Raw genomic sequence first — 25,014 nt, 5'->3', positions numbered from 1 at the left:
CCAAATGGGGGAGAAGGTGTGCCTATAGAAAGCTATGTTGATTATTGTTTGTTCTAGGACAATGTCCACTCGACCAAGACAGTTGTAGAAAAGAGATTGAGGATTTTAGATCGCGCAAGTATAAAAAAGATCTTGAAGGAAAGGAAATTGTAAAACCAAAATGGTTTGAAGCACATAATTAGCTATTAGATTGCTTCACAAATGGAAATGCTTGCTGGAAAAAAATGTTGGATGTCTTCGAACAGGGGTTGCTTCTGTTACAAAGAATTGAGAGATCGAAGTAATGGTGGTATTGTAATCTCATTGAACTTTTCTGTTCAAATGTGGGGTGAAAGAGTTTTCTGAAGACACTGTGGTAAAGAATTCCACAGATTCTAAACCCCCTGAGTGAAGAAATTCCTCTTCATCTTGGTCTTAAATAGAGTCATAGTCATACACCACAGATGACCCAATATTTTGAGAACATGTTCTCTGGTCCTAGACACAGCCAGGAGGAGAATTGACCTCTCCACATCTATCCTGTCAAGTCTCCTAAGAATTTTGTTTCGATAAGGTGACCTCTCATTCTTCTAAATTTCAGGCCGACCTCCTCAACATCCATACCTGGTATCTGTCTTGTGAACCTTCTTTGGACTGCCCCCAGTGTCAGTATATTTTTTTCTTGGATAAGGGCCCAAAACTGTTTGCAGTGTTCCAGCTGTAGTTGGACTAGCATCTGCTTGTATATTTTTAGCAAAATTTCCCTATGTTTGTACACTATTCACTTTAAAATAAAGGCCAACATTCCATTTGCCTTCCCTATTACCTGCTGAACCTGGTTGCTAGCTTTTTGTCATTCATTCACAAGGACTCCAAAATCCTTCTCCAGTTGCTTTCTGCAGGCTGTCTATATTTGAATAATAATCACTCCTCTATGTTTCTGCCAAAGTGCATAACCTTGCATTTTCCCACATTATATTCCATCTGCCAAGTTTTTGTCCACTCACCTAACCTGTTCGTATCCTTCTGCAGACTATCATCCTCATCATTTGCCTTCTCACCTATTTTTGTGTTGTTTGCAAATTTGGTTATAATATATTCACTACCCTCATCCAAGTCTTTTAATATATATTGTAAACAATTGTGGCCCCAGCATTGAACTCTTTGGCACACCATTAGTTACAGGTTGCCATCCTGATAATGCCTCCCCCAATCCCAATTTAATCTTCTGTTGGTTGGAGAATCCTGTCTCTGTGGTAGTATCATATCTCCAGCACTGTAGGCGACTTACAAGATAAGAGCTTATTGTGTGGTATCTTATCAAATACCTTCTGAAAATCCAAATAAATTGCATTCACTGTGTTATCGATCCTGCTTGTTTATTCCTCAAAGAATTCTAGTAAATTTGTTAGACATGATTACCCCTTCATGAAGCCATGCTGATGTTGCTTGATCATGTTATGCATTTCTAAATGTTCTGTTATTAATCCTTATAGACTAACATTTTCTCAAAAACAAGCATTGAGCTAATTGGCCTATGGTTACCTGTATTTTTAGGTTTTCCTTTTCTTTTTAAATGTGTCATATTGGCAGGTTTCCAGTCCTGTGAAACTGCATTTTCCAGTATTCTTGCAAAATTACCACCAGTGCATCAACCATTTCTGTAGCTACTTCCTTTAGTATCTTAAAACTCACCCCGTCAGGTGCAGAGGTCTTATTAGTCTTTAGCCTCATTAGTTTCCCTAACACACTTTTGTCTGGTTATTGTATTTATTTCATTTGCTCCTTTTTGTTCCTTGAATATTTTGGAATGCTATTAGTGGCTTCCACTGTGAAGGCTGATACCAAGTATTTATTCAACTCCTCTGCCATTTCTTGGGTCCCCATTATTCTTTCCCCAGTCTTATTCTCGAAGGCCCCTTTGTTTGCTCTGGCTTCTCCTTTCTTTTTATTTAAAAATGCATTGTCATTTGCATATTTTCAGAAATAAACATTGATTTATAAGAAGAAAGAAATCTGTTAGCATCCTATTAACAGAATTAGTTACTTAGGAGTTAAAGATAATAAGACAAATTGTGGGTTGTGAACTAATTGTGATTGGTTCAAAAAAAATTGTCACTAGAAACTATATGCCTGGATTCTAAAAGCATTTATCTTGTATGCAAAAACGGTTTGCATACGAACACAAACTTTACTGATGACAATTAAAGAAGGAGTTCACTTAAATTGGCATATATTTTGATTCTCATAAGGCTGCTAGGAGAACCTTTTGAGATTAAACAATTTTTGTATTTATAGTGACTAATTCATCTTGTACATTTCCCCACACGTTCTGTAATGTCTCCAGTATTTGTTCAAAACCTAGTTCAAATAAGATTCATGTTGCAGCAATTGTAGAATTTTGTAAACCAGTTACATTTGGGTCCCACAAGAGAATAAAACAAAATCATTATGTTCGTTTTATTTGTGCTCTACTTTTGTGCAAGTTATTTGGGAATTGTGGCTGGTTAAATCCACAGCTGGGGTTTATATTAAAACCATAAAATTGCAAGACTGCAGGGGGAGTCAGGCAGTAATGCTTTTTCATTAGCTGTCAAAGAACTACCATATAGTGACTACTGTGCTGTTATTGCTAAGTTTAGTCCTGTTTGCCCAATATATGCGCACTACCCAGATGAATGGAATTTTTAAAAAAGCCTTGTACAGTTTTTCATTCTGATTCTCCCCAAATAAATTTATCATGCCAGTTGTTACCTCACTGTTGCCTCATATGGATATTTATTATCCATCAAGATGGAACAAGAGGCAACTGTGGTGCTTTCCCAGTGTGCCAGTCATGTCTGTTGGTAGCATTTTTAACTTTGAGTCAAAAGCTTGAGTTTAAATCCCAGTTCAGGACTCGAGAGAAAATAGAGGTGGATACTCCAGTACAGCACTAAGGAATGCTGCATTGTCAGTGGTGCTCCCTTTAGGATGTATCATTAAAATGAAGCTTTGCGTGGCCCCCTCAGGCAGATGTAAAACAGCCCTATGTAGTATTTGGAGGGGGGGAAGCAGGGAGGTATTCCGAATATTGTGGCTGATGATTATCTCTCTAATCAGCACAGGATAGTTTGGCCTTACAGTACTTGATTGTTTATGGGAGCTTATGTGCAAATTGGCAGCTACGTCCTAACGTTACTGCAGTGACTCATTTTCAAGTTACATCATTTTTTCTTGACCACTTTGTCTAGTTGCTGTGTAAACACATGTTTTTTTCTGTTTGTGAGACTAGGTTTTACTCCATGTCTTTGCCTATGAAATAATTTAATCATCTTTCATACAGTTTAAAGTTTTTGTTGTAAGGATTGTACAACAATGTTCTGTGAATTGATTAACTAGAGCCACAAAAGGCAAGTTTTAGTATTGCAGAAATACTCATTTGGCTTTTCCTCCTCTTTTGGACATATAATTTCTAATGAGATCCAGGCCTAGAACTCAGTGTACCCAAAATTCAAAGCTATTCAATTTTTTTTGTATGAATTTCTTCGCATTTTCTTTTGGTTAATTACCTTGGATGATTTCTCTTGCCCATTCTGACATGGATGGCATGTGGCCCTTGCTTGTTATGCCTCAGCAGTGAACCCAAGACCAGTAGAGTGCATGTTAATTACCTTCTGAGCTTGTTGAGGCACTGCATACTGGAGTGCCAGAATACAGTCAGTTTAGTTCTAAATTTATTATTTTGTCCTTTCTATTCTGCCAATAGATAACAACCAGGAAGCCTCAGGAGCCAAACTTCAGTGCCTAGTAAAACCCTCTGCAATTGGGCCTGACTAATGACCACTAGATTTTTGTAATAAGTTACTTGATTTCTCTGACAATTGCCAGCTGGACCAGATTGTTCTCTAGATATCCTGATAATTTCCTCAACACTAAATAAATTTAGTCTAGATAGAAATTAGAAGTACCTAATGGCAAATACTTTACTATCACTTCAGAATAGACAGCTGAAGTAAAAAGTGATTTAAATTGCACAAGAGCAAATTATTGCAGAATTTGCAATTTCCAGCTTTCAATAAATGATCAGTCTCTATTTATTAATATTGCAATATTAGGCTGTTTCGAACAATTTGTTCGAGATTTTGGTAGTTGAACTTGTTGGAAATTTCTAACAGAGTTACTGTTATGCTTTAATAAATATTGAACCACTTGTTGAATTTAAATTTCCTGCCCGTTTTTGTTTCCAATGTATTAGGGAAGAATTTCCAAGTAGCTGTCTAACTTATCTGGTGAGTAAGCAAGATTTCCCATTCCAAGATGGATGAATCTAGTGTGGTCAGAATTGATGGTTAATGACCTCTTGCTTTCAAGTTGCTGAAATTCTGGTGTTTTATTCCTGTAGATTGGAACAGCTCAGTGAATTCACTTTTCTACTCACCCTCTTCCAAGTGAAGCATGAGGACAGACGATGCTCAAAATTTTAACGTGATTAGCATTTGTGAAATGGTCCATCTGAAATGACCAGTGTTGAGAGGTTGTTATTCTACTTTGGAGATCTCCCATATATTTCTCAATAAAGAGAAGCCAAAGACCTGAAGGCGCTAGTTTCAGTTCGAAAGTGAGACCCAGTTCTTTCCTCATGTTTGTTTTCAATAGCTACCGCCTTTGGGCTAGTGGAGACAGAGATCGGTTTGTAAATGCAGAGAAATGGCACACGGATAAATTTCACCTCACTTCCAAAAAGCACAGCAAAAGTGTGTAAACTATTTAGTCTTTATCTCTTTTTTTTCAATGAGAAGAAAAGTTGTGATGGATTATACATCAGTACATAAGGTAAGTATTAGGTGGCATTGTAGACAGTGTAGATGATAGCTTAAAATTACAAAGGAATATTGATGGACCAAGTGAATAGGCAGAACTGTGGCACATGGAGTTCAATATAAGCAAGTGTGTGGTTATCCATTTTGAAAAAGATAGATCAGGGTACTTTCTAGAGGGTATGAAGTTAAATATTGTGGATTCCAAAGAGACTTGGCAGTTCAGGTGCACAGATCTTCTAAAATGTCAAAAACAAATGCATAAAATAATCAAAACAAAAACTGATGGATTACTGGTGCTCTGAGGAAGGGTCACTAGACCCAAACTGTTAACTCTGATTTCTCATCAGGGAGACTGCCAGACCTGCTGAGCATTTCCAGCAACTTCTGTTTTAGTTTCTGATGGAGTACTGGTCTTTGTCTAGAGGACTGGAGAGTATAAGGTTGCAGACATTATGCTGCAGTTACACAAAAGCCTGGTTAGACCCCACTTGAAGCACTCTGAGCAGATCTGGGTGTCACAGGAAGGATATATTGGCTTGGAGGGAGTGCGATGTGGGTTTACAAGAATTATATCTAGATTTCTAGTTAAATTATGACATCATACAAATTAGACCTGCTTTCTCTCAACTTAAAAAGTTAAGGGATTTTCTCATCGAAGTATTTAATAAAGTAACAGGAAAAGACAGTAGATAACAACCTATTCCCACTGGTTGGGGATTCTAGAACAAAATTGGTGGTATAGTTGGCAGTGAACAAGTTTTCATAAGGTTACAAAGGGATCTTGATCAGTTAGGCCAATGGGTTGAGGAGTGCCAGATGGAATTTAATTTGAAAGTTCTTTGAAAGTTACGTCGCAGGGTAGTAAAGGTGTTCAGCATGTTTGCCTTAATTGCTCAGACCATTGAGTATAGGAGTTGGGATGTCATGTTGAAGTTGTACAGGATGTTGCTGAGACCACTTTTGGAGTACTGTGTACAGTTCTGGTTGTCCTGCTATAAGAAGGATATTATTAAATTTGAGAGGGTTCAGAAAAGATTTACCAGGATGTTGCCAGTACTGGAGAGTTTGAGTTAAGGAGAGGCTGGATAGGCTGGAACATTTTTTTACTGGAGCATAGGAGGGGTTGAAGGGTGACCTTATAAAGTTTTATAAAATCATGAGGGGCATCGATAAGGTGAACAGCAAAAGTCTTTTCCCTAGTGTGGGGGAGTTCAAAACTAAGCATATTTTTAAGGTGAGAGGGGAAGGATTTCAAAGGGACCTGAAGGGCAACTTTTTCCACACAGAGGGTGGTTCGTGTGAACTGCCAGAGGAAGTAGTAGATACAGGTACAGTTACAACATTTAAGACAATTGGACAGGTACATGAACAGGAAAAGTTTACTGGAATATGGGCCAAATGCAGGCAAGTAGGACTAGGAGAGATGTTTGGAAGCAATACTACAAGGAAATATTGGTAGATACTTAGAACTCTCTTCCGCAAACAGCAATGGATGCTGGATCAGTTATTTTTAATCTAAGATAGTCAAATTTTTGTTAAGCAAAAGTGTTAAGGGATATAGGCCAAAAGCATTTTAATGGAGATAGGCCACATGATCTTATTGAATGGCAAAACAGGCTCGAGGAGCTGAATGTCCTACTCCTGTTGATGTGATCCAATTTTCTAAGGCCCAAAATTTGTTTCTTATACTCTGGGTAGAAGTTGACCTTTTCTAACCTTACAGCCACAATATGCTATGCTGCCATTAGCAGTCAACCTCTGTTTTTTTGCTCCGTGCATGCATGTTTTACTTAATAACCAGGCACAATAGATCAAGCAGCAATACTGACTGTGTTGCATAGATGCATGGGAGTTTAAGATGCCCCCACAGTGGAGACCACCTATGGCAAGCAATAAAAATAAATTAGTCTACCAACAAAACAATGAAACCTTAAGCTGGTTTCAATTTAAATGATGTATCATTTAAAAACGTGTGAAATAACTGTGCTGTGATTGGAGGAATTCAGTGTTAATGAAAAATGGGTTGGTATGATGTAAGGATTGTCTTTTTATGTTGCATTTTTAAAACAAAAATTGAAATAAAATGAGAGCCGTTTTAAAAATTAGTGTTTTGAAAGGATGGCTATACGTTTTGAAAGTAGGTGAGATGACATCAATGCCAAATGCTGTGTAATTGACTTTTGAAGCAGCAGTAATTGAAGTTCTGACTACTTGGAGCCAAGGCAATGTACAGATGCAGCTTTGGTTGGCCACAAGAATTTGATTGCTGTCTGGACTGGTGACCAGTTATTGATGACAAACCTTTTGTGTGCTAGCAAGTCTGGATTGGTTCGTGGGTTACTGAACAGTTTGGATCTGGGAACGGGTTACACAGAAGCATTCAGTTCTTCCCTGGCTTAGGGGTGGTCTCTCTGTTGTCTGCAGTTAAAACCAACACATAACTAGTTTGTCTGTCTTGCAGCAGTTGTTGTATGTTGTGACTTTTAACAAAATCTCTGACTTATTAGTTAAGTGAACGAGCCAACTAGTGCCTCTTTCAAGCCAGTGGAAGCATTCAGGGAAAGATGACTCAAGTAATGTGCCAGCAGATGAATCATAAGGATTATCTCAACAACAGAACCTGAGAACAAAGACTACTGAATTACAGAGAGATATAGAATCATGCAGCAAGGAAACAGACCTTTTGGTTCAACTCAACCATGCCAACCAAGTTTCGCAAACTAGTCTCATTTACCTACATTTGGCCCATATCCCTCTAAACCTTTCCTATTCATGTACCTGTCCAAATGTCTTTTAAAATGTTGTAACTGTACCTGCATCAACCACTTTGCCTGGCAGTTCATTCCACACATGAACCACCGTCTGTAAAAAGGTTCCCCCTTGGGTGCCTTTTAAATCTTTCTCTTCTCACCTTAAAAATATGCCCCCTAGTTTTGAACTTGCCCACCCTAGGGAAAAGACCTTTGCTATTCACCTTATATATGCCCCTCATGATTTTATAAACCTCAATAAGGTCAGCCCTCAACTTCCTATGCTCCAGTAAAAAAAGTTCCAGCCTGTCATTATAACTCAATCCCTCCAGTCTTGGCAACATCCTGAACTGTCTTTCCAGTTTTCTCCTTCTGCCCAATGACCTATATTCCCTGTCTATTTGTCTGTGTGTAAGAGGGAGTTTATAAGGGGATTAGAGTTTTAATTTGTAGTGTTGTATGCCAACGTCTTATAACAGTTTACATGTTGGAGTCTAATGACTTGTAATAAGTAGTAATTATTGTTCAGTACAGAAACCTGATCCATACTTGATATGAACCTTGTCTGAAAGTCAGAAATTGGGGAAGTTAGCAGACTTCCTAAAATCTTTGTTCCCAGAACAATCACAAAAATTAGTGAGGCTCAATTTCCTGAATACTATCTCATCAAGAATGGGAAGAAGGAGTCTGCCATGAAGAACATGATAAAGACCTAAATTTGGCATGAGAATAAAGAACAGTCACTGGCCTGGTCATGGGAAACGTGCATCAGAATGGCTCCTTGAATTGTGAAGAATAGGTTCGTTATCACCAGAAATGCAATGTGAATATACATATTGATCTAGAGCAAAAAATGCCTGAATTCAGCAAAACCTTTAAAGCAACAGCTATTTGGTGTAGCCACCTTGTGGAATAGAAAGATCTGGCGTTGTGGCAAAAGACACAATTAAGACTAAATTAACAGCTTCCAACTATTCATGATCTGACAGCAGTTTAAACATGAGTACATGTTGTGCCATGTCAGCATGGTGAAATGCCTATGAATTTTGTCATGCCTAGCAACTGAATTGTAGAGTGAAAATATTCAAAAATATTTGTAGTGAAAACCACAGGAGGTGAGATGACGAGATTCATGGTGGTATGAGACTGCATGGCCAATGCATCAAAGGCAAAGCCTTATGATAATTTTCAAACTTAACCAAGCTTAAACATTGTGTTCCTTGCAGGAATTTTATATGCATGTTCATGGAAACTGTAGAATGGATGAAGATGGAGTGATGGATTGTAATAGAGATCTGTATCGTCAACATTAGGATGTAGCTTATTAATGTGGCAAGTGCTCAGATTCCATATAGCTGATATTGAGACACCTATGAAGGAAAAATAACACTCATATTAGTTACGAGAGCAGTCTAACATCTGTAGTTCAATCTTTGGATGTGAATCTCAAACTATGGATTGCAGAAAATATCTTCACAAAGAGTGGAAATATGCACACACCTCATGGTGCTTTGTGTGGTTTCAACATCAGTTTATGGGATATATTAGTGTATACCGTCATCAAATAATTCAAAAAATATGGCATTTTCCATTAATTCGATGGACAGGATGATTTGTTGTAGAGGGCTGCTTCTGATTTCAGAAGTGCCACATTTCATTCAGTATGGAATCCTTGTGATGTGATGCAAAGCGACTGGGAGTGAATTTGATGAACTGTCCGATGCCAAAGACAATGAATTTCAAATTTAAAACTTTCATTGTGGTTACATGTAATTTTATACAGTTGATTTATTACTTTGTACCAGTTTATTTACTATGAATTGCTGGTGTTATTTTCTCATTTCATTATTTTATTTTCTTGCTTCAAAATGGTGACAGCCCATACAGCCAAATCACATTACCCTGCATGCAATTTGACTCTGGGTTTTTTGGAAGAATTTTTAGAGGCTTCAGGGTTCATTTATATGTTGAAGTCTATGATATTTGTCTGCAAAAGTAACCTGAAGAGTCAACTACATAAGATTTCAATTCTTATGGACCTATAAATATTGTCCATTGTTAGAGAGGCATCCTGTGCTGGGGCATAGAAATCTGCATATATTAATCATCTTGTTGATGCTTGAAAGAGGAAAGTTATTTCAAATCGCATACCAGCTACCCAATCCCACTGTTTATGAACTGTGATTTTGAAACACAAACCGTTACATGGTTAAAATTATTCTTCCTAGCTCCCAGATTTTAACTTGAAGTATCATATTGGGCATGGTGTCTTGTGTAAGGCATGAGAAGGGTAAGGTCTGCAACAATTAGAGTCTGACTTAAAGCTGCGTGTTCTTGATTCCTGTAATGTCTAATTTAGCTTGATTTACTTAAGGTTATAATGTAATATTTACTTTAAAGCAAAATTTGCTGTGCTAAAATTTCTAGCTGTAGAACTAGTAATCTCCTAGAGATATACAGCACGGAACCAGACCTTTTTGATCCAACTCATCAATGCCGACCAGATATCTTAAATTAATTTGGCCCATATCCCTCTAAACCCTTCCTATTTGTGTACCCATCCAGATATCTTTTAAATGTGTAATTGGACCAGCTTCCACCCCTTCCTCTGGCAGCTCATTTCATATAGGCACCACCCTCTGTATGAAAAAGTTGCCCCTTAGGTCTCTTTTAAATCTTTGCCTTCTCTCCTTAAATGTCTGCTGTCTAGTTTTGGACTACCCCACTCTGGGGAAAAGTCCTTGCCTAATGTGTTGAATCGTTATTTTGAAATTGTACCATATATTTAAAACTAGAGTTCTTGGGTCTGTCCTCAATTCGTGTTATACTGTGAATTTATTTCAACTTATTTTACTGCACTAACTTTGCACTTCCTTTCATTTTAAGGTGACATGAGAATGGTCCATTGTGATTTGCCAGGATGTGTGCTTGTTTTAATGTTGCTTTGAAGTGACCCAAACAGAGAGAAAGAAAAACAATTTATCTGCTTATTTTACTTCATTTAAGCAATATTTGCCTGATATAGAATGACAATACTATCTGTTAGTGTGATGTCATTAGCAAATGCATTGGGGCAAGGGAAGGAAGAGTCACGACTGACAGTTGGAAATGAAAATTCAGCTGGAATGAGCGAAGAAACACCACACATCTGCACTTCTCAATCTCCTAAAAATGAACGGTTTTACAATAGAATTATTGAGCAGTGCTAGGATTATAGCATGCAACTAATAACCTGCAATCAAATTATAAGCTTTTGAACACTTTGTACTTTTTTAAAAAAGAACAAACCGTAATTGCTTAAGCCATTGTTTAATTATAAAACAATTATTGTTTGTACAATTTTTTTTAAATCACATAGCCATGTTTGCATGGCTGGGAGTGTTCAGCCTGAAACTGGGGCTGTACGTTAAGATTCTATTGCCCTGGCAAAAGTACTAATGTAAATTCTGAGGAAGGGTCACCGGACCCGAAAAGTTAACTCTGATTTTTTTCTTCACAAATGCTGCCAGACCTGCTGAGCTTTTGCAGCAACTTCTGTTTTTGTTCCTGATTTACAGCATCTGCAGTTCTTTTGTTTTTTTTAATGCCTGTCCCTTGCTAGAAGATCCTTGTAATATAACCTTTAAAGTTTTGTTGTGGTCACCACTTCCTCAGTTACAACAAATTTACATTCTTTTTAATTTGGTAAGATCTAAGGAAGCTCAATAAAGAGAAATAGATCCTAACCAGGCACCAAGTTGAAGCAGATAACTGAAACCATGGTCAAAGGAATAGATAGGAAGGGAGGTAACAATTGAATAAGATTACTTCTACTAGAAGTACAGCAGAGAGAAGGTCATGATGCATGGCAGACTAAAAGCATAGATTGTAAGTTAAAAGACTAGGGTATAGGAATTGGAGGGGATCAAGGCAATAACATGGAGTGTGGGCAGGCAGAGATGTAGAAGGTAGGGAATGAAAGATTTAAATTGGGGATCTGGAATCCGTGGCGGTTTGCAGAGTTAAGTGTATATGTGCTGAATTTGTATGATAGGGCTTTGGATCTCGAGGCAGATTAATGGAGAAGTCCAACCTTGAGACTCTAGAAATTTGGAAAATAAATGATATAGATGAAAAAGGCATAAACAAATGGTGTTGTCAAAGTAAAGTTAAATGTTCTTGGAGATAGTAAGAACTGCTGATGCTGGAGTCAGAGATAACACGGTGTGGAGCTGGAGGGACACAGCAGGCCAGGCAGCATCAGAGGAGCAGGAAAGCTGACGTTTCGGGTTGGGACCCTTCTTCAGAAATGTTCTTGATTGCTAATCTGCAACTTGAAGCTGGACCTGGTGTTAGACACTGCAGGCTAATGTTGCATAATGCTGCATTGAAGCTGACAGATCAGTTAGAGCTGAGGCATATGTAGAACTATTACCGAGACCCCAACAGGATGGGATGTCTAAGAAATCTCCTGGTTCTGATGTTAGTCAAGTATTCATAAAATAATGGTGTTCATAGATGTAAGGATTGTGATGGAAAAATGTTCAGTTGTGTGATGTCAGCATTTAAGGGATACTGATCTAATAAAGGAGTGGCGATTTTTGAAGACATTGGTGAATTCTTCTGATTTTGCTTCTGAGGGTCCAATTTGGATTGATGTACAGGGGAATGTTTCTATGAGTGCGTCATATAAAAAATAAGTTGATGAGAATGAAAAAAGATGCTCCTAAAAAGGGAAAAGTAGACTTTGACAGGAGCCCTCTGGATTGAAAGAATAAATGCACATACAGATTGTCAGAATACTGAGCCCTGGTTAATTTGGTAATCACTTGGAGCAGGTAGAGCAAAGTACAGCATTTATTGGAAAGGTTCCTTCGTCATAAGTGAACAAGTCGTTTGGGAAAATGGACACAGTTGTGTTTTTTAGGGGCTGGGGCACTTGATGTGCAGGTGCAGTTTCCCACCTGAAATTTGGAATATTGCAAAAACGGCTGTGTACAACATTGTGCAAGACTGCATGTACTTTCTTTATTCTTCAATCTTTTAACATTTGAATGTTATAAAAACAAAAATGGCTGGGTAACCAATGATTTTTGTTCTTTCACAGGCTTTGGATGTAACTGAATAGGCCAGTATTTATTGTCCATGTGTTAATGCTCTTGCAGGTGGTAATGATCTTTCATTTTGAACTGCTGTACCTCATGTGATGCAGCTACACTCATTGCTGTTAGGAAGGATGTTCCAAAGGATGTCTTAGGATAGCCATGGTTTTGTCCTCATTTGTTTTGTCGTTTGCATCTGCATTCAAGGCACATGTTTAACCAGTGGTGCTTTGGTTCCTTTAGTTGAATGGCTTTCCAGTGATTCTTTTCTGTTCTTGGGATATCCAGTCTTTAGGGCTAATATTGGGAGAATCTTAAAAGCGTAGTTGCTTCTCTGGATTTTTGTTGGGAGCAAAGGGTGCAGTTCTGATATGGCTACTTATTCTGTGACCTGTAGTGTGATCTGCAAATTTTAAGATGTTAACTCTTTGCTGTTTCCCATATTGCACCCTGCCCACTTGACCCTGCTAAATTAGAGGAGCTCCTCTGGATAGCTGTTGACTTCCAACATTAGAAAGATATATCTGTATATTTTGAATCAACTTCAAGGTTGTATATTAATTGAAGAATAAACATTAACACTAGTATCCAATATTCTCTTCAACTCCAGTATGATAGTGTATTTGAAGAAATATTTATCTACTTCCAGCATCTTGCATGAGCACCGTTTTGTTAATGATGCTGTCAATGTATAAGAAGAAGTTTCCTTTAAGTCAGCATAATTTTAATAGTACTCAGTGTCTACATTGATTTGGAAGTTAGGACCACTATTTCAAGGAAGATGCCATTTAGCCCATCAAACTCATGCCAGATTTCTATCATGTGTAAAGGCCATTTAATTTTATTTTCTGCAGTTTTGATCATGGATTGAAATGGGCAAAAGACTATTTTACAGCAAAGGATTGAAGAACGGATTGCTGCTGTTTTGAAATATTACTGAATCATTGTAACTCATGTATTGCTGTTTTGTTCAAGCTGTGGTGAAGGCTGTTTGTACTCTGGCTGACATCAGGGTGTTTGTACAAAATGAGATTTGGCTGGCAATGGGTTGTTGATTGGTTTTGTGGAGCTGTGACAAGTCATGGATGCCAAAGGTCATTAGCCTGACAGCTGTCTGTTTAGTTCCTGGGTAGTCTGTGCATGTGAACGATACTGGGCGACGTCTTTGGACTGCTGCAAAGGCAGATGATGCGCCTTTCTCTCTAGTAAAATACGTAAGCCTGAAGAAAGCCAGTTTATTTCCCCTTGCCAGTTGTAAACTGTGGCCTATAACCAGTAAGTAAGAGATTTTGCCTTTGGTATGCCAATTGCCTGTGCTTCCTGCAAAAAAAGTTAAAAGATCCTAGAGAAGAGAGATTTGGAGAACAAAGTCCTGGAAAGTAAACAGATCATCTCCATGAACTCTGGATTGGGGTTATTGAATCGCTTCTCTAGTACTTTTCTCCTTCCCACAATTTTCATTTGTCTCTTGGGGGGGAAGACAATTTTAGAAAGGGTAGAGTTATAAGACAATAATTTGTAATCATTTACCTGTAGTTAGAATCTATTTATTTGTAATAAGTAATAGCCGTGATCAAGTTATGAGAAACCTGGTACGTATTTTCTGTTAGTTGGGTCTATCTGGAAGGTAAATTGGGAAATTTGCATGCTTTGATTAAAATTTCTAACCTTAATGACTGGGAATTGTGGGACTTGATTTCCAGCACGTTACCTCATGAGGTGTGACGCGGGCAGCCGATTCAGTCCCAGTTCTTTCTACTCTATCCTCGTTATTGTATTATCCCATTCCAGATTATTGCAAACAGAGCTGAAAGGCCGGAATGGAGGTGTAATACAACTTTAATGGAGACTTGATGCTTCAGCTTACCCAGGGTATCTGATGAAGAACAGAATCGTATTGCTATTGAGATTCTTTGTGACATACATTAGCATCATATTAAATATATTATCCAGTACTGTTACCCTAACTCTGCAAGTTTATTTACCTCAGATGACCAACCTGTTTCCTTTTGAAATCATTGTCTTTGCTTCCATCATCCTCCAGCAGCACATTCCAGATCATTATTACTTGCTATAAGAAGGCCACCCCCTCCCCGATTCTTCCCCAAATTCTCAAATCTGAAATAGGAAAAAAAAAACTTGCTCTGCTGGAAATGGGATCTGTTCCATATGGGGATGAATGATGCCAAAATCATCATATTATACAAATAGATGCTGGAGAAGACTGCAACAACTTCAGTGGTATCTTACTCATGTCACAGGTAAGGCCCTTGCTGGTGTCATAATTATGAAAAGAACTGCACTTACTTTCAGACCAAAGATAGCCTGAAACAGTGCAGTTTCTGTGTGGCACATCTACTATGGATATTATCTTCTCCATTGCCAGTTTAATCTCATTAAGGCATTCAACACTGTCAGAGAGCAAGACTGAGATTTTAGGAACAATTGGATGCCCACCAAAGCTGTTCAATCTCATCTCTCCTCCTATCCACTATACAGTTTGAGGACTCCACTTCCAACAGTTTGGAATGAACAATGGAGTGAAACTAAGCTGTCTCAGACACCTCAGCAACTAAACTGTGGATAGTCTCTCTAATTGCCTGTAACTTGTTTTCTCTGACCATAAGTTAAGAAAACCTATTGTCCTAGGATAAGAAGTTGCATCTTCACCCCTGATCACATTAAGTTAAGCCCCACTCAAAATGGGAGCAAAATCTAGTATCTTGGGTTCACTGTGACAGACAACGTGTCCCTGAATGCAGAGCTCAATGCACGCACAAGGAAAGCAAGCTACCACCTTGAGCCACCTTGAGTCCACTTGGGAAATGTGGATGGCAATAACATTAAATTCTGCCTTAGAGGCAAGCAAATGGCTTGTGAAGCAATCCAGCTCCTTGCTGTATGGCTATGACTTGCATTGAGCAGGAAATGAAGCTCAGCTTCCATGTTTGCTACCTGCGGTGTGTTATGGGTATATTCTGGCAGGACATAATCGCGCATGCCTTGGTATTGACAGGCAGAGCTCCCATGACTGTTGGCACAATGTAAAAAGAAGCTGCTTTGTTACATTTGGGGCATCTACAGGATGGAGGCATTTGTATATTGAAGGATCATTTGTGAGATTACATAGCCAGAGCCAGGCAGTCGCTCAAGGCAACAAAGGTTCTGCTGTAAGAATAATTGCAAGCCTGACATAAAGGCCTCAAACGTTAGATGTCTTGCCTGGGAGTTAGTAGCTACTGAAACAGGAAAATGCTGATACCTCCTGTGGATCAGTGTGCACCACTGACAACCAGAGGTTACAAAAGTTGGCAACAGGAGCCCATGATGAAAACAACAACTTAGAGTCATAGAACTGTACAGCACGGAAACAGACCCTTTGGTCCAAATTGTCTATGCTGACCTAAATTAATCTAGTCCATTTATCAGCATTTGGCTGGTATCCCTGTAAACCCTTCCTCGTCATAGACCTATCCAAATGCATTTTAAGTGTTGTAATTGGACCAGCCTCCTCCACATTCTCTGGCAGCTGATTCGATACATGCACCACCCTCTGCGTGAAAAAGTTGCCCCTTAGGTCTCTTTTAAATCTTTTCCCTCTCACCTTAAACCTATGCCCACTAGTTCTGGATTCCTTCACCCCTGGGAAAAGGCCTTGACTATTCACCCTATCCATGCCCCTCATGATTATATAAACCTGTAAGTTCACCCCTCAGCCTCCGATGCTCCAGGGAAAATACCTCCAACCTATTCAGTCTCTCCCTACAGCTCAAATCTGCCAACCCTGGCAATAACCTTGTAAATCTTTTCTGCACCCTTTCAAGTTTCACAACATCATCTTCCCTAAAGCAGGGAGACCAGAATTGCACGCAGCGTTCCAAAAATGGCTTAACCAATATCCTGTACAGCCGCAACATGACTTCCCAACTCCTATACTCTGTGCTGACCAGTAAGGACAAGCATACCTCTTTCACTATCCTATCTACCTGCAACTCCACTTTCAAGGAACTATGAACTTGCACTCCAAAGTCTCTTTGTTCAGCAACATTCCCCAGGACCTTACCATTAAGTGTATAAGTCCTGCCCTGATTTGCCTTTCCAAAATGCAGCACCTCTCAGTTATCTAAATTAAACTCCACCTGACACTCCTCGGCCCACTGGCCCATCTGATCAAGGTCCCATTGTACTGAGGTAACCATCTTTGCTGTTCGCTGCACCTCGAATTTTGATGTCATCTGCAAACTTACTAACCACACCTCCTATGTTCACATCCAAATTATTTCTATAAATGACAAAAAGCAGTGGACCCAGTATTGATCCTTGTGGCACGCTGCTGGTCACAGGCCTCCAGTCTGAAAAACAACCCTCCATCACCACCCTCAGTCTCCTACTTACAGAATCTTGTCAAACACCTTACTGAAGTGCATAGATCATATCCAATGCTCTGCCTTCATCAATCCTCTTCATTACTTATTCAACATTACCTGACCAACTTCATATGTGGCACTTGTGCCAGAACCTGCCCTTTGACCTTCACAGCTATTAACGAAGGTGCACCAAAGAAAGGCACCCCACCTGAATGGATTGTCTGCTCCCTGTCCATCATCTCTCATTGACATCTTTCTAGCTACATATCTTGCCCACAACCTTTAAATCTGTCTTCTCCAGCGCTGTTATAATTGTCAAGATTATAATTACTTCTTCCATGATTCACTGAGATTTTTGATAATCAGCAAAAAAATGCTTGAAATGTGCAGTAAAATATGACATCTGTAATAGGCAAATAATATTCATCCTCCGAGCAATAGCATTTCAGTACATCAAAATCATCACTGCAAATCAAATGACCCTTTGTTGCTTCTGCTCAATGTGCCTTCCTTGCATGTCCTATTATTTCAGATTTATTTCTTTCAATTTATCACCATTTCTGTAGTTGTTTGTTAGCTTTTGGAATTACACTGATGCAATGAATATGTTTATCAATTCATTCGGGGGATGTGGGATGTGGCTGTCACTGGCTGGCCAGCATTTTTTGCCCGTCCCTAGTTGCCCTTGAAAAGCTGGTGGTGAGCTGCCTTCTTGAACCGCCGCAGTTCTCCTGCTGTGAGTTGACCCACAATGCTATTAGGGAGGGAATTCCAGGATTATGACCCAGCGACAGTGAAGGAACTGTGATATATTTCCAAGTCAGGATGGTGAGTGGCTTGGAGGGGAACTTGAAGGTGGTGGTGGTGTTCCCATATGTCTGATGTCCTTGTCCTTCTAAATGGAAGTGGTCGTGGGTTTGGAAGGTGCTGCCTGAGGATCTTTGGTGAATATCTGCAGTGCATCTTGCAGATATTACGCACTGCTGCTACTGAACATCAGTGGTGGAGAGAGTGAATGCTTGTGGATGTAGTGCCAATCAAGTGGGCTGCTTTGTCCTGGATGGTTTCAAGCTGCTTGTGTTGTTGGGGCTGCACTTATCCAGCCAAGTGGGGAGTATTCCATCATGGTCCTGACTTGTGCCTTTTCGACGGTGGACAGGCTTTGAGGAGTCAAGAGGGGAGTTACTCGCTGCAGTAGTCCTAGCTTCTGGCCTGCTCTTGTAGCCACTGTGTCAATGTGGTGAGTCCACTTGAGTTTCTGGTCAGTAGTAACCCCCAGGACATTGATAGTGGGGGATTCAGCCATGGTAACACCATTGAATGTCAAAGGCAATGGTTATATTGTCTCTTATTGGCAATGGTCATAGTCTGGCATTTGTGTGGCGCGAATGTCACTTGCCACTTGTCAGTCCAAGCCTGGATATTGTCCAGACCTTGTTGCATGTGAAAATGGACTGCTTCAGTATCTGAGGAGTCACAAATGGTGCTGAACATTGTGCAATCATCAGTGAACATCCCCACTTCTGACCTTTATGATGGAGGGAAGGTCATTGATGAAGCAGCTGAAGATGGTTGGGCCTAGGACACTACCCTGAGGAACTCCTGCAGAGATGTCCTGGAGCTGAGATGATTGACCACCAACAACCACGACCATCTTCCTATGTGTCAGATATGACTCTAACCACCGAAGAGTTTGCCCCCTGATACCCATTAGTTCCAGTTTTGCTAGGGCTCCCTGATGCCACACTCAGTCGAATGCAGCCTTTATGTCAAGGGCTGTCACTATCACGTCACCTCTGGAATTAAGCTCTCTTGTCCATGTTTGAACCGAGGCTGTAATGAGATCAGCAGCTGAGTGACCCTGGCAGAACCCAAACTGGGCGTCACTGAGCAGGTGCTGCTTGATAGCACTGTTGATGACACCTTCCATCACTTTACTGATGATCGAGAGGAGACTGAAGGGGCGGTAATTGGCTGGGTTGGAGTTGTCCTGCTTTTTATGTACAGGACATACTTGGGCAATTTTCTACATTGTTGGGTAGATAACAGTGTTGTAACTGTACTGGAATGGCTTGGCTGGGGAGCAGCAAGTTCTGGAGTACAAGTCTTCAGTACGATTGCCGGAATGTTGTCAGGGCCCGTAGCCTTTGCCATATCCAGTGTCTCCAACCGTTTGTTGATATCACGTGGAGTGAAACGAGTTGGCTGAAGACTGGCATCTGTAATGCTGGGGATCACTGAAGGAGACCAAGATGGATCATGCATTTGGCACTTCTGGCTGAAGATTGCTGCGAATGCTTCAGCCTTTTCTTTTGCACTGATGTGCTGGGCTCTTCCATCATTGAGGATGGGGACATTTGTGGAGCCTGCTCCTTCAGTGAGTTGTTTAATTGTCCACCACCATTCACAACTGGATGTAGCAGGACTGGAGAGCTTAGATCTGATCCGTTGATTGTGGGATCGCTTAGCTCTGTCTATCGTTTGCTGCTTTCACTGTTTGGCGTGCAAGTAGTCCTGTTTTGATGGCTTCACCATTTTGATACCTCATCATCAGATGTGACTGGTGCTGCTCCTGGCATACCCTCCTGCACTCTTCATTGAACCAGGGTTAATCCCCTGGCTTGATGGTAATGGTTGAGTGGGGGATATACTGGGCCACGAGGTTACAAATTGTGCTGGAGTGCAGTTCTGCTGTTGATGGCCCACAGTGCCTCGTGGATGCCCAGTCTTGAGTCACTAGATGCGTGCAAAATCTGTCCCCTTTAGCACGGTGATAGTGCCACACAACACGATGGAGGTTGTTCTCAATGTGAAGGTGAGACTTCGTCTCCACAATGACTGTGCAATGGTCACTCTTACCGATACTGTCATGGATAGATGCAACTGCAGTTGGCAGATTAGTAAGGACGAGGTCAAGTATGCTTTCCCTCTTGTTGGTTCCCTCACCATCTGCCGCAGACCTAGTCTAGCAGCTACGTCCTTTAGGACCTGACCAGCTCGATCGGTAGTACTGCTGCCGAACTACTCTTGGTGGTGGACGTTGAAATCCCCCACCCAGACTATATTTTGTGCCCTTGCCATCCTCAGTGCTTCCTCTAAGTGTTACTCAGCATTGAGGAGTACTGATTCATCAGCTGAGGGAGGATGCTATGTTGTAATCAGTGGAAGGTTTCCTTGCCCATGTTTAACCTGAAGCCATGAGACTTCATGGGATCTGGAGTCAATGTTCAGGACTCCTAGAGCAACCCCCTCCTGACTGTATACCACTATGCCACCACCTCTGCTGGGTCTGTCCTGCTGTTGGGACAGGACATATCCAGGGATGGTGATGGTGGTGTTTGCGACAGTGTTTATAAGGTATGATTCTGTCAGTATGACTGTCAGGCTGTTGCTTGACTAGTCTGTGAGACGGCTCTCCCAATTTTGGCACTAACCCCCAGATGTTAATGAGGAGGACTTTGCAGGGTCGACAGGGCTGTTTCTGCCGTTGTCTTTTCCACTGCGTAGGTCGATGCTAGGTGATCCGTCTGGTTTCATTTCTTTGAGACTTTGTAACGATTTGTACAACTGAGTGGGTTGCTAGGCCATTTGAGAGGGCAGTTGCGAGTCAACCACGTTGCTGTGGGTCTAGAGTCACATGTAGGCCAGACCAGGTGAGGATGGCAGATTTCCTCCCCTGAAGGACATCACTGAACCAGATGGGTTTTTCTGACAATTGGCAATGATTTCATGATCAGTAGATTGTTAATTCTAGACTTTCTTTGAATTCAAATTCCACCATCTGCCATGGTAGGATTGAAACCCAGGTCCCTAGAACATTAGCTGGGTGTCTGGATTGGAGTCTAGTGATAATACCACTAGGCCACCACCTAGTTTGCATCTAAATATACCTTGACCGATTGTGTTGCAACTTAAGGTGCTCAATTGAATATGAGCAACCTGATCAGATATTTTTGAAGGCGTTGAAATTCATGTTGGTGTTTGAGGGAGTTGGGGAGTGGGAGATTTGATTTAGGAATGTTCAACATAATGAAATTTCTATACCTCAAGATCAGAAAATGGACGCATTTATTCTGGGCCTTCAGACCAGATTATTAAGTTAAAACAAATGAAATAATAACAAAGGTTATGTACTGAACTGTATTTCAAAATTAGTTCAGTGCTCATGTTTGCTTCTAATTGAGTTTGTAATCCCTGCTGTTGGAGACAATGAAACGTCCCACAGGTATCACGTCAGTCTTATCATTCCTTTAGTGGTGGGCTTGGGGGATAATCGACAGGTCTGGGAACAGTTTGTTTGTTTGTTTGTTTTGTTTTTCCTTCATGCCTAGATGATGTAGAAGGGAGACTGAGATCCACCAGAGAAGAAACTAAGGGCCAAATTAGGTACTTTTGATGGGATGGGGGGAATGGTATGTATAATTTATATTTAGTAAATTGGCATTTTTCTTTTATTTCTGGGACAATGAAAGGTTTCTTCATCTAATGGGTTCTAACTGCACATGGATGCAAAAATGTTTGAATGCGGCTGTTAACAGCTTTGCCAAATCCAGTACTCAGGACTAAATTAATTAGTATGTCACACACCTTGCATAAAACAACTTATTTTCTTTGATAACAATTCTACAAACCTCCATGAGATTGTTGTTGACTTTGTTCTGAAAACTTCATTGCTTTCCCCATCCAAAACAATTTCTTTCTGTGGTGCAGTTTGTTCATGATCACATTTCAGTTTTGTTTTGCAATATGTTCCGACTCCAGTCGCATATTTCTCGGTGTGGCAAAAATTTTAAATTTGAATTTTTCCTGTTTATTTTCTTCACAGGATTGCAGACATTCCTTATTTCTGGCAGAAAGCTGGCTCATTCAATGTGTACCTGCTCTCACATGACGTTACCTCACCTTGATAGAGGAGACTTCAGTCCTCTTACAGTCCCCATGCAGAACCGAGAAATTACAAATGAGGCTTTGACTGAAGTGGGAGAAGCTAGCAACATCATGGCTAAAACTAAGGTAAATGTACAAGCATTTTCAACTAAAGCAAGACCATGGTTATGAAATAATTTCAAATGAGATGTGAATAGTGGTGAACTGAGCAAGGAGTATTAAACTTGTTTAAAGGCAAGAATTGAAGATATGGTTAGAAGGATCATATTTAAACAAGTTATCAGTGTGGACATTGAGGGAAATAAATCTATGTAGTTGTGCCAATCAAGCAATAATCATTTGTGCTACTGGTATTTAAAATGTATTTTCATTTATTCAGGGATATTGATATTGTTGGTTTGGTAATATTTGTTTAACTGTCCAAGAACTGCTGCAGTCCATTGGTTGTAGATGCACCCACAATTCTGTTAGAGAAAGAGTTGTAGAATTTTGACGTAAGGGTTGGTTCCCACAGTTACAGTGACTATACATCCTCACACCCTGCTTCCTGTAAAGGCTTTTTTCCAAGATGGGACGGTGAGTGACTTGGAGAGGAATTTTAATTGGTGGTATTCCCATATATCTGGTGCATTGTACATGACAGTCGTCTTGGGTTGGCAAGGTGCTGTCTAATGAGCCTTGGTTAATTTTTGCAATCCATCTTGGTTGTGCATTGGTGATGAAGGGAGTGAATCTTTTTGGATATGTTGCCACTCAAGTGGGCTGCTTACTCCTGGCTAGTGTTAAGCTTCTTAAATGTTTGAGCTGGACTCCTCCAGGCCAGGATGGGGACAGAGAATTGCATCAAATTCTCGACTTCTGCCTTGTAAATGGGTGGATAGCATTTTTGATTCTGTGATCTATTTGAGCTCAGTGGGATTTGGAACTGGGTCTCCAGAGCATTACCTAGGTCTCTGGATTGCTAGTCCAGTGATGATATCACCAAGCCATTACTCCCTAAATTTTGCACGTTGTTTTGGACTTGATTTGTTAGTAATGAATGTTCTTCATCAATAAAAGCTCTCCAATATTTTTGGTTAATTCATTGTATTCAAGAATTAAAAGTATCTTGTTCTATACCTCAATAGTCTCTTGCAGTCTTCCTTAATTTTATGTGCTATTTAGTTTGATAAACTGTACATTCCAAACTCTAGCTCTTTACAATTGCAGCCTTCAGTTGTTACACCTCTGCTCTGCAAAACTCTCCTTAAGCCTTGCTGTCTTGGTTTCTTAATCCTAATTTAAAACTCTTTTCAAAATGCTTTACAGGTATTTCTCCTATAACATAAGGTTCTTGAGTAGATTTGTAGCTCGGGTTGTGGATGCTGTGGTTGGTTCGCTTGCCGAGCTGGTTCATTAGTTAGCAGATGTTTCATTACCCTGCTGGGTAACAATATCAGTGCAGCCTCTGATGAAACGCTGTTGTTTTCCTGGCTGGTATTTAAACTCGAGTCCGTTGGAGTTGATTACCCCATTTCCGGTTTTTCTTCACAGTGGTGGATATATAGGGTCTAATTCTACGTGTTTATTGATGGCCTTCTTGGTGGAGAACCAAGCCCCTAGAAATTCCTGTGCTTGTCTCTCTTTGGCTTGACTTAGGATCCTGATGTTGTCACAATCAAACTGGTGGCTCTCCTTATCCGTGTGAATGGAGATGAGTGAGTACTGGTCGTGTCTTTGTTGCTCGTTGGTGTTCATGTATTCTTGTGGCCAATTTCCTTTCTGTCTGTCCAATGTAATATTTGTCGTGGTCTTTGCATGGGATATTGTATATCACATTGGTTCTATCCATAGTGAGTGAGGGGTCTTTGGTTCGAGTTAGCAGTTGGCGTAGGGTTGTTGGAGGTTTGTGTGCCACTCTGATGCCCAATGGTCGTAGGAGTCTTGTGGTCAGTTTGGATATGTTCTTGATGTATGGTAACGTGACGTGTATGTCAGGGTGTACTGTATCTTCCTGTTGTTTGTGTGATAGGCATAATCAGACCCAGCTAATCAGGTATCCATTGTCCTTAAATACTTGGTAGAGGTACTCTTCTTCATTTTGGTGTAGTTCTGGGTTACTGTAGTGTGTTGTTGCTCGTTTAAATAGTGTTTTTACGCAACTCTGTGGGTGTTGGGGTGGTTGCTGTTGAAATTCAGGACTTGATCCGTGTGTGGCCTTTCTGTGTGGAGATAGGTGACCCCATGGGTGTCCCGTTGATTTGTTCATAGATTTGGCCATTAAAGGTAATGTGGGTCATGAGGCATAGGTCCAGTAACTTCAGCATGTTGTCTATGGAGATGGTGTCACTCGGATCTCGTTCTTTTAATAGTGTTGCTACTGTTTCTCTTGCCAGTGGTATGTCAGTTGATGTGAATAGCGCAATAATGTCAAACGACACCATGGTCTCGTCCTTGCCTATTCTCATGTCTTTGAGGGAGTTGAGGAACTCCTGGGTTGAGTTGTTGACTGGGTGCTTTAGTCTTCGTTGTAAATCCATGGCTAACCTGTGTGTTGGTGTGCCTGGGAGGGAAACTGTCATGTGCCCTTTGTCCGCTGGTAGAGTTATGATGTTTTTATTTTTTTTTAGGTCCTTTGTAGGGCCTTTTCTGATCTCGTAAGAGTGTTAACTTCGTTCCTTCTGACCAGAAAATCACGTTATAGGGAAATTGCTACAGAAAATCGCTACACTATACAGTAGAAAGTTTGCATTATCCACAGTGTTCAATATTCATCAATCATGTTATAGCCAATTTGCATTAATGAAATGTGCATTATAGCAGAAATACTTGTATTCAATCTCAGAATTTCCAGTTTGTGGGCTCTGGCTGCCGCCTCTTTACCATGGACATGCAATTCCTTTAGATGTCCATCCCCCATCAGGATGGTCTCAGGGCTTTCCACTGCTTCGGGGGAAAAAAAAAGCCTGAATCATCTCCATCTTCCTCCACCTAGCTGAGTTCGTCCTCACTTTGAACGACTTCTTTTAACTCCTCCCAATTACTTTAGGTCAAAAGGGTGACCATGGATACATGCATAGGCACCAGTTGTGCCTCTCTCTCACGGAATATGTGGAATATTCCTTGTTTAAGTCCTACTCTGGCACCCACCTACAATTCTTTCTCTGGT

At 40.4% G+C, this 25,014-nt stretch overlaps 1 protein-coding gene across 1 annotated transcript in view; it reads left to right on the top strand.

Annotated features, from left to right (window-relative positions):
* adcy9 (adenylate cyclase 9) overlaps positions 1 to 25,014 on the top strand; it is a 116,448-nt gene that overhangs the window by 69,378 nt on the left and 22,056 nt on the right. Inside the window, exon 2 of the mRNA XM_048609731.1 lies at positions 21,805 to 21,992. Coding sequence (XP_048465688.1) covers positions 21,805 to 21,992 — 188 coding nt within the window. The remainder of the gene's footprint in view (positions 1 to 21,804; positions 21,993 to 25,014) is intronic.

The sequence above is a fragment of the Rhincodon typus genome, chromosome 21 (assembly GCF_021869965.1).
Source record: "Rhincodon typus isolate 14 chromosome 21, sRhiTyp1.1, whole genome shotgun sequence".
Lineage (NCBI taxonomy): Eukaryota > Metazoa > Chordata > Chondrichthyes > Orectolobiformes > Rhincodontidae > Rhincodon > Rhincodon typus.
This window is presented reverse-complemented; position numbering and strand designations above follow the sequence as displayed.